General features: G+C 46.7%; 1 protein-coding gene across 3 annotated transcripts in view; it reads left to right on the forward strand.

Moving 5' to 3' along the window:
• Positions 1–744: 744 nt before the first annotated feature.
• The window catches only part of A1CF (APOBEC1 complementation factor), a 28541-nt gene continuing 8759 nt past the window's right edge, over positions 745–20526 (forward strand). For 2 of the 3 annotated variants that reach the window (XM_053949106.1, XM_053949108.1), the window contains exons 1-8: positions 745–828; positions 7491–7634; positions 9783–9917; positions 10124–10254; positions 11600–11838; positions 15127–15291; positions 18461–18558; positions 19351–19621. In XM_053949106.1, the coding sequence (XP_053805081.1) occupies positions 7536–7634; positions 9783–9917; positions 10124–10254; positions 11600–11838; positions 15127–15291; positions 18461–18558; positions 19351–19621 (1138 nt within the window). In that variant the 5' untranslated portion in view covers positions 745–828; positions 7491–7535. Of the gene's footprint in view, positions 829–2146; positions 2167–7490; positions 7635–9782; positions 9918–10123; positions 10255–11599; positions 11839–15126; positions 15292–18460; positions 18559–19350; positions 19622–20526 lie in introns of those variants that run through there. The other variant, XM_053949107.1, reaches the window with a different exon arrangement.

Genomic DNA, 20526 nt, shown 5'->3' on the forward strand with positions numbered 1-20526 from the left:
CATATATTATATGAAATTCTGAAATATTCATATACGTAAAAATACTCTGAAATATTCGGTTATATTCTGAAACATCAAACTTTAAGTTTTTTACTTTGTGATATTATATACTCTTATTTAAATTACATACTCGTAATGTTTGTGTTATTATTTAATTTTGGAAGCTTTTTCCTACGGCCTCAGGTCAAATATAGTATTGGGATGCTCAGAGGTTGGAAGCCACCTTCTGCAGAGATTCATGGCTGCTGGATTTATTCCCAGCTTTTTCTGGCTGCAACAAAACCTCCCCAAAACCTGCACTGGCTTTCCTCACTGCTGCTTGGATAACATTTTTCTAGCAATTTCTGCAAACCCACAGCTTTGCTTAGGCTATCAAGAGGAATTTCTCCACCAAAAGGGATTTCTCACTCCTGCCATCATCCTCCAGCAAACCCAAACCTCTTGTAAAGCCCAAGAGTGTCACGAGGCTGTGTCCCATCTCTGCTGGGAAGGGCTGGGGATGTATCAGGTGGGAAAGGTCTCAGCATGGAGATGAGTGTGAGCATGACCCCGGCCCTTAAACTGGGATCTGCCTGTGGTGCCCTGCATTTTTTTAGGGAAAGCTGGGCCTGGTGGGTGCTGTCTGAGGCAGCTATCTGGTCAAAGGCCTGCGGGGAGCTGGCAGATAGGGCAGGTTAAAGTTTAACCCATGGGACTGTAAAGCAGCCCGGGGCTGCTGAACCTTTGGAGTTTGATATGATGATTAGGGAATAACCGCAGTGACACGTCGCAAACTCCCCACAGGCGAGGAGACCTCTTTCCCGGGGGGCCATCTCCCAAATCGCTCAGGTAGGCAGCTGCTTGGAGGTTTGGGGGCATGGGAGGGAGTGGGTGTGCAAATCAGGGCTGCTGGTGGGGTTGGGAAGGAGCAGCTTCATCGGGAGTCTCCCACCCCAACAGTGCCCAGCATCAGACTCACACCCCAGAGCTGCCCAGTAGGGCTGGACTGGGGGGCCGGGACCCCCTGGCTGGCCCCACACAGCCCCACACCACTGATGTCGAGTTTGGGATGAGCAGCGTGGGCACAAAAGGGGTCCTCGGGGCCTCAGCATGGTTTTTACCTGGAAAAGCTGAAAGAAGGGATTTTCTGCTTTTCCTCAGTGCCTGAAAAGCGAGGCCAGACAAGGCAGATGGGGAGGAGGGATTTTCCCTGCCATAATTCGCTCTGGATTTGTTAAAGCGCAACTTTCTGAGGCTTAATCATTAGAGATCTTTCCAGCTGACTTGGTGTCCCTCCTTCTCTTTGCCAGAGATCAGTCTCCCTAGCCAAGGCAATGACTGTTCCTAAAACCCCCTCAGTTTTCCCTAATCCCCTCCAGCTAGCAGGGAGAGTTTCTGCCCAGCACAGAATGCTCCTCCCAAGCTCTTTCCCTCTCTGGAACAGGCGTTTTGGGTGGGAGCAGGCAGAGAAGGAAGGATGGTTTCAAAGTGGGGATGCAAATAAACACTAGGGAAGGAGGCTGGGCTCAGCATCACAGAGTGGCTTTTTGGGGGCATTTTGTGTGCATTTGGCAGCAGAGCTGCAAAAGCTGTGCCCAAGAGGAAAGGGCTTCCAAAGGGAGACACTGATGCCTGAGCAAAAGGGGCCAAGCAAAAAAATCTGCTGGATTAGGTACGAAATGTTTTCTCCAGGTTCATGTGCTGCAGCACCTTCATGCTGCTCCGAATTTGCCCTGTTTTCCTGAAAATGTCTGTGAGCTCCCACTTTGTGTGGAGCCATCAGAGCTGGAAAACAAGCCCCCACCCTGGGCAGCCAAGGGACGAAAGCCTCATGCTGCATTGCTCAATCGGACTCCGTCCCTCAGTGTCACCCCAGCAAGGAGCTGGGACAGCTCACAAGGCTTCCCGTTTTGGGGAAGCAAATGAAGCATGCTTGGTGTTTATGGATGTATAGAAAGGAATATATATTACTTGGAGTCTGGAGAGAGGGGAAAAAATCCCCAAAATGTTGATAACCTAGAGGAAAATAGTTTCTCCAGAGACCTATTTGGGTTATTCAGGCAAAGGGTGAATATCATTGTCCAGTCTTTCCAAAGGTTTTTATTCTTCAGGAGGAGCAGTTGCACTGAGGGGATACCAAACAAAATGGCCTTAATTAGATGTGTCCAAGTGGCTCAGCACAGTCAGGTCTGTATTGATCCTGTGGGATGAACATGGGTTTGTTATCTCCTTCATGGAACCAGGAACCAGCTTTCCCCAAAAAGGCTGTAGAGGGACAGGCTCTGCCCTCACACACCCCCTCAGCAAAAATCCTAGCATGGGAGACATCCCTTGGCTGAGGAAAGAGACTCCTCCTTTTCCAAATAACCCAAAAGTGAAGCAAAATTTTCCACAATTTTTGGGGTAAAAGCTTCTGGATTCATCTTGCTCCTGGATGAATGGAGCAAAGCCAGAGGATGTGCTGCAGTAAGTGTGAGGGAGCCACGTGTAGAAGTAGTCATGGAGAGGTGGTACATAATAGGTTTGTTTCTTGTTGATGTGGGCTCGCAAGGTATAAAAGGACCTTTTCTTGCCTTGGCACTTCAGAATTCCAGCAGAAACCTAAAATAAATGAGAGTGGAGAGAGGAAAACCAGACCCAGTGATATTCTGATTGAAGGTAAAAGCAGAACCTTCCTTGTCTTGATGCTGTGACCATGATAAGTTGGTGCTATTGTCAAAATTTCATCACAAATGAGGATGAAGTAGGAAATATGGATAGTTTGCACTTCCAAAGGTGTTAATTTCAATTTAAACTTCTGAACAAAATGCAACTTCTCCCTCTCCTTCCTTTTCCTTTTCTTTTTCATGCGGTGGCCCTTGTTAATGATAATCCATTTTAAGGGCAAATCCCCAAAACTGGTTGAATTCCAGAACTATTATTTCTATTAAGTGTGGCTGGGTTGATTCTTTTTTAAAGCAGAGCTGAAAGCACTGCCTGAATTTCCTGCAGTCATTCACATTTTCCATCAGCAGCCACAGAAGGCGGGTTTTCCCCTGTGAGGGTGGATTTGCTAATTGATTCCTGGCTCGGGGAACAAAGAAGGAGAGAAAGTAATCATGTTTCCTCTGGGTGACAGGAATTCTCCTCCCTTAAAGTAAAAAAAAAAAAAAATATGCCAGCACACTGGCACTACTGCAAGGACTGGGGCTGTTGCCTGCAATAATGGGAAAGGGCTGGAATTCTACAAGTTTCAGAAATAAAACATCCCCCCGTGATTTGTATCCTGGAAATCGTCTGGATGCACTGATGGACACATGGATGCGGACCTGGGCATGTCTGGTGGTGGGTTAATGGTTGGACTCGATGATCTGAGAGGGCTTTTCCAACTTAAATAATTCTGTGATTCCATGGGATGGACCCTTGGGTGGCAGAGGTGGAAAAGTGCCCTGTCCAAAACAGAGTTTAGATGTCCTTGGCTCAAGGGAGACAGGAAGGAAGGAGGGAGAGAAGAAGTGCTTGGTGGAAAGCCTGTTTTCCTGGGCTTGGGATTTGTTGGGTTGGGATTTATACCTCAAAGAAAAGAGGGGTTTACTCTTTCCATCCTGGAGAAACCCCAGTGATGGGGGAAAGCTCTCTAGCTTATAAATTAGCTGTGAATGATCAATTACGTGTGAATGCTGGGCTGGTAATTAGTAGGTGTGAATTGGCTGCTCAGAGTGGGGCTACCAAGCCATACCCGGGTTTTCCACAGGTGTGTCCAGCCCTGAGTGTGCAGTCCGGTGTTGGCCTCCTTTGGGATTGGGAATGGGGGCTGCAGATTCCTTTGGGATCAAGAGTGGGGGCTTGCAGATTCCTTTGGGATCAGGAGTGGGCACTTGCAGGCGCGGGTGCTACCCTGGGGTGGGGCTCTCCAGCTGGACCCCACTCCCAGCAGGACCAGCTCCACAGCTCCAGGTGAGTCGGGGCAACCCTGAGGATGGGCATCCTGCCCCTCTTCCATGGGGCAGGGTTGTTTCCATGGGTCAGGCTGGGCTTTCTCCAAAGGCAGGGATTTGTGGAAGCACCAGGCACAGATTAAAGCCAGGTCTTTGTTAGGAACCCCCCCCCAGAGGCTGGGTTTTGCAGCAGGCTGTGAATGCTCTTGCTCCTTAATTCCAAGTGGATGGCTTCAGAATATCCTAGAGTGCACCAGTGTCCAGACATGCTGGTCTAGAGCTGAAATCTTTGCAGGATGCCTTACGAGAAGAGCCCAGAAGAGCTCAGCTGTCTTATCTAATAAGGCAGAAGACAGAGAGGGATATTGCTGCTGCTGGAAAGGCATCAGCCAGGGAGATGCTCTGTTCCCGTCCATCCGGCAGCCCCGAGGCTTGTGCTCACTGCTCAGCGTGAAATCATCCCTCCGAGGGAGAGAGACCTTCCTGGAAATCCCTCCTCCCTGCAGGAGAGGGTGCGTGCCCTTAAGGGATCCACGTGCGAGTGCATCCACAGCAGCAGCCCTGCAGGCATCCGGCCTGGCAGCGCTCAAGTGCAGCTCTCAGGGATAAGAGAGACTCACCGAGAGCTGCAATTTGATCCCTCAATTCCCTGATGAAGCCAGGATGCTCCAAAAGCAGAATATGATGGGCCAGATTTGCAGTGCGACAGAGCTTTCCCCTGTAGGGTGGATATGGGCTGTCTCTGCCCAGGCAGGGGAGGGTGCAACACCAATCTGGATTTTAGCTGGGGTTTTTTTTTGAACGCTCACTTTCTCTTTCTGCAGCAGCCTGGGAAAGGCTCCAAGTGGTTTTTGCACAGCAGTGTGCTATTCCTGCCCCTTGCCTGCTGAACGCCAGCTCCAGAGGAGGCAGCAGGCACAGACACCACAAACATCAGCAGGGTTTTGTTGCTGCCCTCAGAAGGGCAAAACAAACCAGTAGCTGGGCTCCAGCTGCTTCAGAAAACACTCATTTGGGAATTAGAGACAAGAGAGAGCTGCTGCATTGGATAATCCATGTCCCAGCCTCTGCACGTTGGTAGTAATTAAAACACTGGAGAACCTGGGAACATGGGAAAAAAAAAATAAAATCAGAAGAGCCTCACCAACCTCTGCATTAAATAGCTCCAAAATCTGGCATTACAGAGGTGCCTCTATATGCAAGTGTTTGAGCCACAGGCTCTGGATCTCAGTGTGGCAGAGCCCGAATGACAGGAGACTGAGATCCTCCAAATTCCTAGGCTTGTGCTTCATTTTTGGTGCTGGGAACAATCCATTTTAAATTGAAAGCAGCTGTTGAAGACTTCCAGGGCACAAAGGCATAGGAGCACAGGGCAGGTAATGGCCAAAAACAAAGTGGGCTGCCCCAAACATTGGCTCCTTACTCAGGGAACAGCAAAAGCAGCTGATAAAAAAGAGGTTGGTGTTAAAAGCTGAGTGGAAAAGGCTTTTCCTGTCATTTCTGCAGAATCATGACACACTCAGAAAATCAGCCATAACCAGATAGATTGCTCTTCTTTACTTGCATTTCTTTACATGCAGTGCCCACCTTATATGCATCAAGGATCTGCAGTGCAGGGTGATTGTTTAGGGTCTCCTCCCAAAGATTTGGCAGTGGCAGGGGGATTGTTTAGGGTCTCCCCCTAAAAACCTGGCAGTGGCAGGGGGATTGTTTAGGGTCTCCTCCTAAAAACCTGGCAGTGGCAGGGGGATTGTTTAGGGTCTCCTCCTAAAAACCTGGCAGTGGCAGGGGGATTGTTTAGGGTCTCCTCACGAAAATCTGACAGTAGCTCAGGGTGCAGGCACAGCAATCCACCTTCCTTCCACCTTCCTACTGCTCTGGATTTCCCTTCTGCCCAGCATCCCCCTCACTCTCAGCCCACCCCTCCCAGCCCCTTTTGGCCCTGTTTGCTCTCCAGGCAAGCCTGGCAGGCATCACCTTTCCTTGCCTCCACCTTTCTACGATAAAATGCAGTTTTAGGCAATAACAACCATGCTGGATTGAAACATAAACTTTATGAGGTTTAGAGATTTTAGAGGAGCTAAGATTTTAGTTAGAGATAAGCTTTACTAGAATTAATTAAATTAAAGGGATTTTGTAAATAGGTCTTGATGAAGTTAAGAGTTAGTAGTTAACTAATAATTGATTGCTTGTTAACACAATGTTTAGTTAGCTGGGTTTATAATGAAGAATATAGAAACTGACAAATAGCTTTTAGGAACATAAGACAATTGTGGGCCTCCTCTGTTCTGAAACCAATTGAAGACAAGGAATGGGAGTTCTACCAAGGTTCATGTGTCATATTTGCATTGAAAAGGCAGAAAGGTCAAAATGAGGAAGACTTCATTTACTTCCTCATTTTGGGACCCTCCCCATGAAAGGGACCACCGACCCATTTCAAGGAACAAATTACGCATGCTTAATAGCTTTTGAAATGATTAGCATAGGAAGCGAGGAATGGCATGTACCAAAATGATGAATATGTCTTTGTATTTTGGATATTCAATTCTTGTGTGGATAAAAGGACTCTGTAATCATTTGAAAGGCGCAGTGTGTATTTGGGAGCTATCCCGCACGCTGTCCGGCGTCGCAATGAACATACACTTTCTAACTTTAAACTGTTAGAGAGTTTTTGTCCGTCACAGTTGGATATTGGTGCTAGATCAATATCCATATTTTTTTAATAAATCAGGCTGACACAATCTAGCATTTTCCTGCATGGAGTCCTTGGTCCCACTGGCCTCCAAGTGTGGCTACAAGGACCTGAGGAGGGAACTGGGTTTGCTCTGGCTACTGTTCAGCATCAGCCTGAGGCTTCAAGCTCAGCCTTGTACCTACAGACCCTGTTTTTATGCCTGGAGCACATAAATGGATTTTGGACAAGCTCAAAGCTCAGCATTCAGGAAAAACAGGGATTCACCAGTCATGAATCCATGTTGTAAATGTCTCTTTCCCAGGGTGTAGCCCAAGTCAGATTCAGATTTCAGTTTTATGATGTTTTCAGCCCAAACCAACCCAAACCAAAAAATCTTGAATAAGCCATGACCTAAAACTACAGCTCTGAATCAAAATGTCTGAACCCAAGGTTGCTCCAGCCCTGAGGTGAGCTGAGATCTGAAGTTCTCCCGTGTACTTTATTTTCAAATATAAGAATAGGCCAAATCTGGGGCTAGGTCTTCTTCCTCACAGAGTGCTGGACATGGCTGGTACAAAGTTGCCTTCCCAGTATCAGCATCACAAAAGGCCTGAAGGACTCATTGCTATGTACTCAGTGCATGATTAGGCACTTACATGTTTTTTCCTCCTGAGACACCACCAAAAGGCTACAAATTCCCTCTGCATCTCCCCAGGATCTGACTGTGGGTTTAAATGCTATTTATTTCCATTCAGCATGAGGGACATGTCTGCTTTTTCCATGGTCTCTGCTGTTCTGTTTTGGTTTTATCTCCGAAATAACTGATTTAGGAAGAGCGACTCCATAAACTTTCTCAGGAGGGTGGACTTTCTCCTCCCAGCCATATTAATTGATTTAATTTATCTTAAATTTGATTGCAGTGAGCACCCCTAATTAACCTGATTTTTTGCTGATAATCACTCCCAATGGAATCAAATCACAAATCCGGGGATGGATTGACCGGCACACAGAAAGAAGCCGCCCTCCGTGCATTAATTCAGCGAACGGGATATAATTTGATCCAGGTAGGAATTCACGGTCCCATCCTTTTGTGCTTCATCCTGAAGCTTCACTGGGGGCGTGAGCAGCCAATCCATGCTCCTGAATCACTCCTTGCTCGTTCTTTTTCACTCTGTTTCTCTCTTACAACCGTGCTGACCATCACTACATTGTTTTTCACAAAGCAGGATCTTATTCCTCAAAGAATTCCTTGTTTGATGGGAAATTACAATAAAGGTGGGGGTAGGACAACCCTGAGCACCGCTAAATGTTGGGAAAGGTCGGGATATGTGTCTCAAAACCAAAGAAAACCCACAGAGCAAAGTTTCAGAAGAGGGATGAGGTGGGAAGTCCAGCACGTCACCTTTTGTGCAAATTCTTACACAGGTACATGGGAGGCAGGTGCCTCACCTGCTCCAAGGTTTGCTCCCAGTTTAGGCTCCAAGGTCTCCAAGATCCAAAACTCCCATGGTTAGGGCAGGTGAAGCCTGAGCATGACTTTCAATCCCACCTGAGCAAGCCTTTCTTGGCTACCGTGACCAAAACAAGCTCAGCCTTGGAAAGCACTGGGCTCTGCCATCACCAGCCTTGCATCCTGGAAGAAGGAACTAGAAACATTGGATTTTAGGCAGGTGGAAGCCATGAACTTTGTCTTGTTTTGCATGGCAATAGAGGGCACAACAGCCTCAAGCACAACCTGAGATTCCTGGGAAAAAGCATATTCCAGGACCAGGCCAGCAGCTGCATTTGGTGCCCTTTCTGCTGTACCTGACCCGTAAGATAAGGGACTTCTGTATGTCTTAGATTTTCTGTGGCTTTCTTAGAATCAGAAGGGTTGGGAGGTTCCTTAAAGCCCATCTCATTCCTGCCCCATGCCATGGGCAGGGACACCTTCCACTGGCCCAGGTTAATCCAAGCCCTGTCCAACCTGGCCTTGGAATTATCCTGGTTTTCCCTACTGTCAATCTGGCAAAGCTCACTCCTAAAGCACAGATTTCAGCTCCCAATCCCCCACACACTTCAACATCTTCTTGCTCTTCTCTCTCCTTTCCTTTTCCATTCCAACCTTGCTATTTTATTTTTTTCTCTTTCCCCTCATCTCCTAATTTCCCTGTACCTTAGGGATTTTTCTTCCAGCCTGTATGTGGATGCAGCCAAACGTCTTCTTCAGTGCACACTTGGGTCATTCATCTTTGGGAAGTGGCCGATGTCCACTTTCCCTCCAGGCACCTTGTCAAGAAGGGTTTGTTGAGGTGCTGCCTTCCAGCCACAAACAAAGCTACTGCAAATTGAGGGAAGGGTTTATTTCTTTCTGTGCCCCCTCACACACCAGCTCAGACATAAAATCAAATGTCCCCAGGACTCCATCACTGCTGAAAACACTGGAAAAACAGGAATGAGAGTGGATAATTCAAGGCCTGTTCTAGGCTTGAGACAACTAAAAGGGTTTGTGGTATATTCCTGTTTTCTTGTAAGGATCTCTGCTCCTCTTAAATCAGTTTTACAAGGCATTCCCTTTCCTGGAATAATCCCAGAATGGGAAGTGACTAAAGAAATGGTCATGGAGCCAAAAATGGAAAAATTCCTGGAGCCCCAGATCCTCTGGGAGTAGGGAATCACTGGAGGGAGGGAAGGGAAGGAAGGGAAGGAAGGGAAGGAAGGGAAGGAAGGGAAGGGAGGAAGGGAGGAAGGGAGGAAGGGAGGAAGGAAGGAAGGAAGGTTAAAAATAGAACAGAGACACACTCATCTAGCAAAAAGAGAGAAAAGGGGAAATGCTGACTGGCCTTCACATCTTTGAATCTTATTTGGGGCCAAGATTTGCTCTCTGCCAGAAGGACCTCCTGGGTGGGCAGGTGTCATCCTCAGACTGCATGAAAATCAAGACAAATTATACATTTTGCAAGTGCTCCATTACCCAGCCCACAACTAACACACAGCCCACGGAGATTCCCCTGCCAGAGCCAGGAGGATTTCCATTTTCCAGGGAGTTACCTCACTGTCTGCACTTGGACTTCTGCCTTGGCAGTGGGACACTGCCTTATCCCTGCTGAATGCACAAGGAGCTGAAGGGAAGGAGGGTGTCTGCCTCAAGGGTCATTCCCAGAGGCAGGGTTGGTTTGATCCATGTTTAAAAGTCGATAGCTGAACCTTTCTTTTCTTTTCCTCCACGGCAGGAAAATGGGCAGAGGAAATATGGGGGACCACCACCGGGCTGGGATGGCCCTCCACCGGAGAGGGGCTGTGAGATCTTCATCGGGAAACTGCCCCGAGACCTCTTTGAGGATGAACTTATCCCCCTCTGTGAAAAGGTGAGGCTTGATGGCAGCTGATCAGTCACTGACGGTCAGAGCTGCATTTCAGGGCTGAACTGAGCTGATTCCAAGGCCAGGCTGGGCAGGAGCAGTCTGGTCAGTGGAAGGTGTCCCTGCCCATGGAACTGGAACTGGGTGAGCTTTAAAATTCCAGCCTTCTTTAACCACTCCCACCTTGCTGACAAATCACTCTCACTTGGCAGATTGGCAAAATCTATGAGATGAGGATGATGATGGACTTCAATGGCAACAACAGGGGCTACGCCTTTGTGACCTTCTCCAATAAACAGGAGGCCAAGAATGCAATAAAGACACTCAATAATTATGAAATCAGGTAAGCGGGGCAAACACCTTCGAAGCAACTTTGAATCACATGTATCAGTCTATTTTGACATGTAAGAGATATTTTTCCTGGCAGTCCAGAGCAAGATTATTTAGATCCCTGTGTTCTGAGAGGAAATCTTCTCCTGTCTCCCTGTGCAGTCACTGCTTATTAAAACCAACATCTTTCACAGGAAATTTCTTCTTCACAATAAAAAAAAAAAAAAAAAAAAACCAAAAAAAAACCCCAACAAAACAAAAACAAAACCAAACCAAACCAAAGCAACAACAACAACAACAACAACAACAACAAAATCTATCAGAACATTGGGAAAAAAATGTTCTGCATTGGATCAAATTAACTTTCCCCTAACCAACACTATTTATTATGTTCCACTCAGGTTGTTTGTTGTTGATTTATTCGATTCACAGTCTCCCTCGTGACAGATTGTGCAGATATGTTCTGGTAAATGGAGCAATTGCAAAAAATGGTGAAATAGGATGGAAACCAACTGGCAAAATAGTGACATTTCCTAATAGAAAGGAACAGAAAAAGCCCTCATGTTGGAGGGAACAAAACACCCAGAAATCAACAACAGATGGGCCCGTTAATACGTGTTGGTTGGACTTCAACCACACTGAATGTTTTTTGCCAGTTCAAAGTGGGATGAGTTGATGCCTTTGCTTTTGGGTTAAACCATTTTGGCAGTTGTATGGCTTTTTAATAAAAAAGTGATGGGTTGTGAACTGCTTTGAGCACGTCAAGACACACAGAGGTCTTGGAGATGTCCTTTGTAGCAGAGGTTGGAAGGTCTTAGGGCTCAGGCTTCATCCACCTCCTCCACTTCCTTCCCTGGTTCCAAAGACTCCTCTAAAGAAGTTTTGCACTTCTCCAGGCCTATAAGAGATACTTTGACCCCAAAAAGGTGAACGAAGGAAGTTTTTATTTTGAGGTCTGCACATAAGTTGGCATCGGTGAGTCCTCAAATGGTGCCACTCCATGACAAGGGATTTTCTTCCCCCAAAACCTCAGTCATGATGTGCGTGGGAAGCCACAAGCCTTGTGACAACACAAGGACCTGGGCTGGGGGCTACAGTTGCCTGGTGGCAGCAAAAGGGAGAACCTCAAGTAGGAAAAGCAAAATTTGGCTTTGGTTTCTCTCTCAAATCCTTCATTTCAGCTGTGCTGCCTGACTTTGATGTCGGATTTAGCAGAGTGGCAGCTTTTGCACTGAGCAAGGCCACTGGAATATCCCAAAGAACAGCTGACCTTGTGTTTTGGGACAGAAGAGGGGCTTTGCTGTAACCTTCCCCTCTCTTGGCTCCTGACTCCTGACAAAGCAGCTCCCTTGTTTCAGGAACGGGAGACTCCTGGGCGTGTGTGCCAGCGTGGACAACTGCCGCCTGTTCGTGGGGGGCATCCCCAAAACCAAGAAGAGGGAGGAAATCCTAGCAGAGATGAAGAAGGTCACGGACGGCGTCGTGGACGTCATCGTCTACCCCAGCGCAGCCGATAAAACCAAAAACAGGGGCTTTGCCTTCGTGGAGTACGAGAGCCACCGGGCAGCAGCCATGGCCAGGAGGAAGCTGCTCCCAGGTCAGCAGGGATGGGGAGGGGTGGCTTCACCTCAGGGGTGTGGTGACAACATCTCCGGGGGACCCAGGAATCCAAGGAAGTGGACGTGGCTGGGTTTTCTGCCCTCAGAGAGAAGTTTTCTGCTAGAGACACTTAGAGCAGGAGGTCCCTCAAAACACCATGAGGTGTGGGATTCACTGCAGCTCCTGCTGCAGCACCGTGCTGATGATCCATGGTCATCCTTCAGGCTTTTTGTAAATCCAGCCAGATGGATTTAGCTGTGTGTGTATCCATGCAGCTCTGCTGTGGGATGTGCTTGGTCCCGTGCTTTTCTTTATAGAGACTCATTTTTGGCCTCTCAGGGACTGTTGGTTTTTCCAGCTTTTACAGACACGGGGTAACTGAGAGGCATTTTAAAAGATTTGATTCCATTAATCTCGATAAAAAGTGAGACATAAGAAATATAAAACTTAACACCATTCCATCAGAAACTAACCTAGTTTCTAGCTGCAATACCTTCTAAATATGTTTCAACCTATTAACTGTTCCTACACAATACTACTAATACTAATCACCAAATTTTTACCCCAAATAATCTTACTACAATACATCTTTCACAGTTCTAATTCTCTAGACTATCTACAGTCTTTTTACATATTTTAAAACATTAAAACTTGTTTCTAGTTCAATCTCTCAACCATATAATTTCTATTCCATGACCTTCCTAAGTCAACACACCTTATCTCAGTATTTACATACAGATGTACAAAACAGTGTAAACTTTCTATCAAGTTTTAAAAATTCTTTACAAAACCATTCCTCACAAAGGAAGAATCACTCAGGAATCAGGAAAGCATCCGAGAGCAGATTCAGGCTGAAGCATGGACTGAAAATTGATATTTTGGCAAAAAAACTTGGAATGAGGAATTGCTTTAGAGTGCATCTATGAAATTCAGCAGTGGGAGACAGCCAAAGACCATTGTGAAGGAGAGAGAGGTTTAGCAGGTATTAGGTGAAGAAGTCACTTAACGTCAAGTGCATTTGCAGGGATTTCACCAATTTTCTCTTGCTTTCTTATGCTCCTGCACTGCTTTGTTGAACACACTGGCTGGTGAAAGGATCCAACAAACCTAGGGGTTTGAGATTTGTTCAGAACCACCTTCTTTCACCTGTTTTATACATTAAATACCCTGCACCACTTAAATTTCTTTTTTCTTATTGTGTAAAAAAAATGAGCATGATTTTGAGCACTCAATTTGCCTTTCTACTGGGAGATATGTCACACTGACAATTTTTCCTTTTATTCTGCATTTTCTTCTTCAGTTTAAGCATCTCCCTGAGGGTGGGAGCACATTCTGTGCTCCAGCACGATTTTCCCTTGCTTGCTATGTGGAAAAGGAAGGCAGGGGCAGGCAGAGCACTTGAAATCCTGAGCAAAGACAGCGAGATGGATGGAAGGAACTCAGAGTTCTGAGCAGACATATGCAATGCATGAGGGGTTTCCAGTTTAGGGACATCTCAGTAAACAATTTAGGGAATTCCAAAGGCCTGAGCAGGAACCTGAGTCTTCTGAAGCCTCAAGCATAAGGCAGGAACTGGAAAAAGGTTTCAAGCCAGAGCTGAATGTGTCTCCAGCAGATGTGAGATTGAATATCATTAACAGATGCTTCCTTTAAACTGAACCTCATTGCTTTTTTCAGGGAGCTCTGTAGAGGAAGTGCTGAAAAATTGAGAGTTTTCCTTAAAAAATTTCAATTTTCTCCTGTCTCTGGCTAAACAAGAGGGTGGAGATAGACTGATTTTCAGCAAGAGGCACCAAGCTTAGCTCCTTGCTGCAAGTCAACCAGTTCATTATTTCCACCCTTGAAGTGAAAACAGCAATTCAGAAAGGGGCACAGAACAGCCTCACTCCACAAATCCCAGCTCATTCCTGAGGGATTCCAAGGGAACAGCACTTCCCATTTAGTTTGATTATTTACACTTCCAATAAGCCTCCAAATTCTATCCTCACCCTCTCATTTCAGAGCTCCCACCCCTTCTTAAATGGGTTGTCCAAGTGGAGATGCCTTTTTAGAGTGTTTTGCAGGATTTTCTTTGTCCCTTCAGCTGCAAATGTGTGGTTTAGGTCACTCAAAGAATCACCAGCAAGAGCAGGTTTAATACAAATTTGTGAAGGCACGACAGTGTTTGATGGCAAAGGTCACTCTGTTACTTACTATACAGATAAAGCAGATAAAGAAATATCAGATTAAAGCAATTAGAAATATCAGATAAAGCAATCAGATTACTCTGATTGTATCAGATTAGAATGATTCAGGTGGGCACCAGGGAGGGAAAAAGTGAAGGATTCCAAGGGTTGAGTCCCGACAGAATAAACCCCCTTGCCAAACTCAGCCTCAGGCTGGCTCAGCAAGTTAGGTCTAAATGGTTTGTTATTCATAACAATATCTAATCATGATTTATTATTCAGAACAATATCTCATCAACACTAGCAGTTCTTAATAAATTGACCAATTTAACACCGCTAAACCGATTCAATAGGATTTTCTGTAAGCACAACAGAACCATAAATCCGACTTAACCAAAATTTAATTACAAATCTAAAATGGCAACCTTGGTAATACACATGCATGCAGACAGAAAGAAATATGGACTTCTGAAAATTCCCCTGGAGTTCAGTGAAAGTCTCACATTGGTACCTTTGAATCTGGAGCTGAGCCTCGAGGAGTGGGGACACCAACCCAACTGCATCATCAGTGTTGTGATTTATTTGATTTTTTTCTTCCCTGCCCCTCAGCAGCTCAGTGCAGAGTACACAGAGCCCCTGGGTTTATCCTCCACACCCACACCCTGTTTTATGCATCAGGACTTTTTGTGTCCCTCCTTTCTTCTGCTGCAGCATCTCCCAAACTAAGTCAAACACACACACAGACATCCTTGCTTTTGGTGTTTCACTCCATCCCGCTGGGACTTCAGGATTCCTCTTCTGGTATCAAGGAAATGAAACTTTGCCGGCCAAAAGGGGTTTTTATAAGTGCATTAAAATATTTCCCTTTAGGGAACACTCCAGGAAATGCAGGCTTAAAGTGAATTATTCCATATTTTCACTTCTTTCGGTTCTGGAGGCTCGAAAGGTATTTGCAGGAGGCCATTCCGAGTGTGATCCTCTGCTTTTGGAAAGGCAGAGCTAGGAAGGCTTTTTTTGGGTCGTGTTTGTAGAATTTGGCCTGTTCTGCTGTGAAATAGAGCGTGAGCAGGAGAGAGAGGAAGCAAAGCCCCCCAGCACTGACCATGCTTGTTCCCTTAAAGGAAGGATCCAGCTGTGGGGACACCCCATCGCCGTCGACTGGGCAGAGCCAGAGGTGGAGGTGGATGAGGACACCATGTCCTCAGTGAAGATCCTCTACGTGAGGAACCTCATGCTCTCGACCACTGAGGAGACCATAGAGAAGGAGTTCAACAGCATCAAACCAGGTAGGAGCCCGCTGGCGCTGTGCCTCCTAAACAAGTGCTGCAAATGGAAATGTTTCTGCCTTCCTAAAATGCCACAAGAGATAAAAATAGCTGGTTTTTTCTGCTGTGAAATGTTCATCTGAAATGCCACAAAAATTGTCATAGGGCTGAAGGCTCCCACCCAAAAGGCCATCCCATTAAAGGCTGCTTAATTCCCAGCTACAGCCACCATGAAGGAGGGTGATTGGCAACTGGAAGAGACCCAAAATGCTGCATGAGGTTGCCCAAAATGCTTTGGAATCATTTAGTCTTTCTTAAAAAGAGTTGGTGAAGGAGCTGGGTGACTTCAGCAGTCTTCTGTGGCAAGGGATGATGATAAAAATAGTCATTTAATACAATTCCTTTTTATCTGATCTATCTAAATTCTGAACTCATTTTCATACATCCCCCCCAGTCCTCGTGTAAATTGGTGAATAATTAGTGCTTTCCATTTAATTCAATATTCCTTTGTGGCATATCTTACATGCACTCAGGGTGAGATTTTTCAAAAAAAGCACGGAGATTAGTTGGGAATAAAAATCCTGCTGGCTTTCAAAGGAGATTTTACTTCTGAGTTGCTCCAGCTTTAGGAAATTCCACCCAAAACCAACAAAGTAAAAAGAACCTGTTTCTGCAGCTCCGTAAGCCACACAGTCCATTAGGCATAGGAACTGGTGCTTGGCGATGGGAAATCTCCTTTCATCTCACTCCTTTTAGCTTCCTTCTATTAATTTTTTAAAATACGCTGCAGAGCTTCAGTTTTCTTCCACTAGCTTCTCATTTCATGCCTTTTTCTGGACTAGGCTGCAATGCAAAGGTCTTAATGAGTTTTCCTTGTGTCCTTCCAAGATTCCTGGCTCATACTTTTAGCCACCATCGAGCTGTTGCAGAACCCATTTTACTCCTGAGTTAAATTTGTGTTATCCCGCTCTCTGAACTGTTTCCTTAGTTTATTTACCCAGTTTTGCTCCTGAGCTTTGAACAAGCTCACACTCTCCAGAAACACATCTGTGGCCTTTTGACACTTTGGTAACAGTCATCTGCTTTGCTCCTAAGAAGTTTTCCACTATAACAACACATGTTCTGCATCATCTTTCATTTTCCTTTTATAATCTCAGCATTCATGTTGGAATTTATTTCTTTTTTAATAGACAGTTTTTATTTTGGTGGCTAAAATCAGGAATGAGTGCATTAGAGCAGCAAAACTTCCAGCTCTGGGGAGAGAAAATGCAGTTTAAGTTACAGTGAGATCAAAAAAGTCAGCAAGGATGTGAAATTATTCATTGCCCTGCCGTGGTTCTCTGCTTCACTCATTGAGCCACATCTCAGCACTACTTAGCTGAAATTACCTTGGATCCAGGGCATTAAGAAGCTGTTTTGACATCAACAAATCATCCAATAAAAAATGACGCAGAGCTTCCAGTGACATGGCAATTGCCACATCTCTGAGGGCTCCACAGACAGGACCAGGAATGCTGCTTGTGCTCCTCAAGTTGGGATACAGCACAAAGAGCACCCCTTAAGTCTGTGCCAAATTCACAGCCTGATGACTTCTGAAGAGCTGTCTCTCTGAAAAGCCCTGCCCTCGCTCCCTAGAAATCCCAAGGAAATTCCTCCTGCCTGGTGGAGTTCCCAGCAGGAGGATCGTGCTGTCCCCATATGCTGGAGGGACAATGTTCCCTCTCTAGTGTCCCATGGATGGGCTCTCCATGGAGCTGACCCAAGGGTGGGTATCACATTGCTTGGCCCAGCAGAGGCAGAAGCAGGGGAGAGCAGAATTTTTGGCTCAGGATTGGTGTCCTGGAATGCTCTCCAGGAGGCAGAAGGGGGATATTCAAAACACAGCGAGTTCATTAAAGCTTCCACTTGTAAACAAAGCATCAGCATATAACTCCCATAAATTCAGGCTTGGAAAATCATCCGCTGTCCCAGAAGGACACAAAGTGCTACTTTACCATCACTGTGTCATTCCAAGACGTGCAGCCTGCTTGGGCTGTGGTCTGGGACAGGCTCATTTAGCCCTCTGCAGCTCCTAATGACTCCCCTGAACACCAAAGAAATTCGTTTCCTCCTGCATTTTTCTAAGTAAGTGCTTTTTGTGGCAATACGACATTTCCCTGTGCACCTGTTCAGCTTTAGGAGGTAAGAGGCCAACAGAAGAGTTGTTCAGCATCCCTTAGCCATGTTTCCAAAGGATATTTCTGTGGGTCTTATAGGAGGCTGGGCTGGTGATGTTGTGTTTCCCAAGCCACAGGAGCAGAGAAGGTGAGGAATTAAAGAAATGGCTGAAGGCTGTGGCCGTGGGGAACAGGACTGGTGGTGTTGTTTTGGAGACAGACTCCTCAGTGCGGAGTATGAGTTCCTGGCAGCAGAGCAGCTGACAAGGGAAAGGGAAAACTGTGGGGGATGGACTTAGAAATGAAGAACAAGACATTTACATTTGAATTACTTCGGGTAAATTTGATATAAGAAAGATTCAGGCTAGAAGAAAGATTCTCCAACCCAAGCCCCATCCCAGGAGGGACAATGCTCAGCTGCATAGCCTGACTGGGGCTGTGTCCAGGTGAATTGGGGCATCCAGGGAAGCCCCACTGCCACGGGAATGGCTGTTTCCTAGGGAGAGGCTGTTTCTTAGGGAGAGACCTGCTGCCCCATCAGCTCCAGCCCATCCCAGTGCCCTGGGCTGCTCTGTCCTGGGCAGGGCTGGCTGTCAAGGAGAAAAACCTCCTTGTTTTATGGCAAAAGCACCAACTTTCCCCAAGCTGCCTCCAACGCACATATGAAAGCAGAGAGATGGGGATCACATGGGGATGTTCCCACAGCTGGTGCGTGGGCTGTCACAGAAGGGAGACACAAAACCAAAGGAAGTGTCCAACAGAATGGTTTGGACAGGAGAAAACCACTCCAGTTTAATGGGAATCTTACTGGTGTCTGATCCCAAACCCTTCTAGTTTGCTTTGAAATGCTACAACCATTAGATATTGACTTTCCTCTGGAATATGCATCCAAAGAGGGGACACTGACCTCTTGTTCTTCTAACCTTGCTCAGCCTTTGCTCTCCAGGGGCTCATAACCTGACAGAACCACTCTTTCAGATCTCTGTTTTCTGACTAATCCCCACTTCCCGCTAATATTCCAATGTTTTCCACAGGTGCAGTGGAGAGAGTAAAGAAAATTAGAGACTATGCCTTTGTGCACTTTAATAAAAGAGAACACGCAGTGGAGGCCATGAAAGCCTTGAATGGGAAGGTAAAGCTGCTGTAAATGTTAATTCCTGGGGCTTACGGTGCAGTATATTATACAAAGCCACCTGCTTTATTAGCTCCAAAACCCTCCTGGAGGTGTTATCCTGGTTTGCTCTTTGCTGGTTGCTTTTACACTCCTGAATTTGTTTTTCAGCAGCCCTGTTGTACACAAATGATTCATTTTGGCTCCTTGTACTTGTGCTTTGCCCAGCTCTAGCTCACTGCTCAGATGAAAAAAAAGAGCAGGAAAAGCTGAAAGAAAAACTAGGAAAGGAGGGATTAGGATCCCCCCCTGGCTCACACTCACATCCTTGTTCCAGACTGCCAACAAAAACACTGTTAGGGCAGAGTGCGAATGGCAAACTGGGACAAACGAGGTCAGCCCAAACATCTGCTCCGAGTTCAGATGCGGATTTGCAAGGAGGCTGCTGAATTTAGCCCTTCTTGCACTGCATGTAATTCACTGTAAAGCCGGAGCTGTTCCCAAAGAGGTGCTAACCCCGCTTCTATTTTTAGTGTCACTGCTGTTCTCCACGGGAGCACGTGGAATCTTGCCTGCTTTGCAGCGAAGTGAGGCCTTTTGAAGGCTTTGCTGAAGGAGCCTCTCCCAGCTGGGGTCAGGGCTGGGCATTCTCAGGTTAAGCCTTCGCCCATGTGAGGGAGAGCCGGGGCTTTTTTGGGGTGGTTTCCTCCATCTTCCCATCCCATTAGGACGTGGGGGCAGCTCCTCCATAGGTGTGACTTCCACCAAGCACTTTTAGCCACTTCCCCCTGTGCTTGTGCTGTGCTCTCTCAGGTGCTGGACGGGTCCCCGATCGAGGTGACACTGGCCAAGCCGGTGGACAAGGACAGCTACGTGAGGTACACGCGCGGCACGGGCGGCAGGGCCCCGGTGCTGCAGGGGGACTACACCTACACCCTGGGCCACCTGTACGACCCCGCCACCGCCTACCTGGGCACCCCGGTCTTCTACGCACCGCAGGCCTACGCGGCCATCCCCAACCTGCACTTCCCCGCCGCCAAGGGGCTTGGCAACAGGAGCATCCTCCGGCCCCCCTCCGTCCGAGGTAACTCCCTGTTGGGGTTTGGGATAAGTGAAAACCAGCAATTCCCCTCGGGCCTAGCGTCTCCTCCAGGGATCTGCTCCCTGAGACGGGCGTTGGTGACATTGGCTTTGCCCCAGCTCCTGGATGCTGTTTTCTGTGATGGAAAACGGAGGGTTTAGGCTCTTGTTTTTCCCAAAGGCAATCTTCCAGCTGAAAAAAAATAACCGTTTTCCTGGAAGGAACTTCTAGATTGCCCTCAGACCAGTGTAAATAACCCACAGATCCTCCTGGTTCTGCCCCAGCAAGGAAGACCAAATAAAACACTTTTCCTTCAGAGCTGGCTCCCACAGCCAGCCACCACCACCACTATGTTTCCTCTTTGCTTTGAAATTTGTAGGGAAAATTTTACCAGTCCTGGTGTTTTCTGACCCAAAGCTGTGGAGTTTTCCAACAAGTCACATTGCCCTGGTGCAGGGTAGGGAATCAAACAAGCCATTCTGTGCTCTGGGAGGTGGAGGCCCCCTTTTGGGGGACTGTTAACTTAATAATAATTCATTCAACTAATTCAATTTATGACTAAAAGAGAGTATTTCTGAAAACTCTTGGATGATCCTCTCTGGAGCCAAATCAAATCCCCACACTCAGGTACCCCCAAATTAAATGTCAATACAGGCATTGTTTGGTCAGTGCAGATGTAAGTTTGGGGCTAGCAAAGAAATAATTCCGTCATCTGATCTTCCTTCCAAAGATGATGCCTTGTGTCCCCAAGCCAAGTCCCACAGCAGGCTGGCACTCTGCGTGGCACCCTGGTAGGCCTGGCAAGGATCATGATGGCCAATTTTTGTCCCTTCAGCAGGAAGGAGACAGGGCAGCAGGAACACCCCTTGTTCCTCAAGGTTTTCCCCACACAGGTGAACCAGCTCCTC

This window comes from Vidua chalybeata, chromosome 8, assembly GCF_026979565.1.
Source record: "Vidua chalybeata isolate OUT-0048 chromosome 8, bVidCha1 merged haplotype, whole genome shotgun sequence".
Lineage (NCBI taxonomy): Eukaryota > Metazoa > Chordata > Aves > Passeriformes > Viduidae > Vidua > Vidua chalybeata.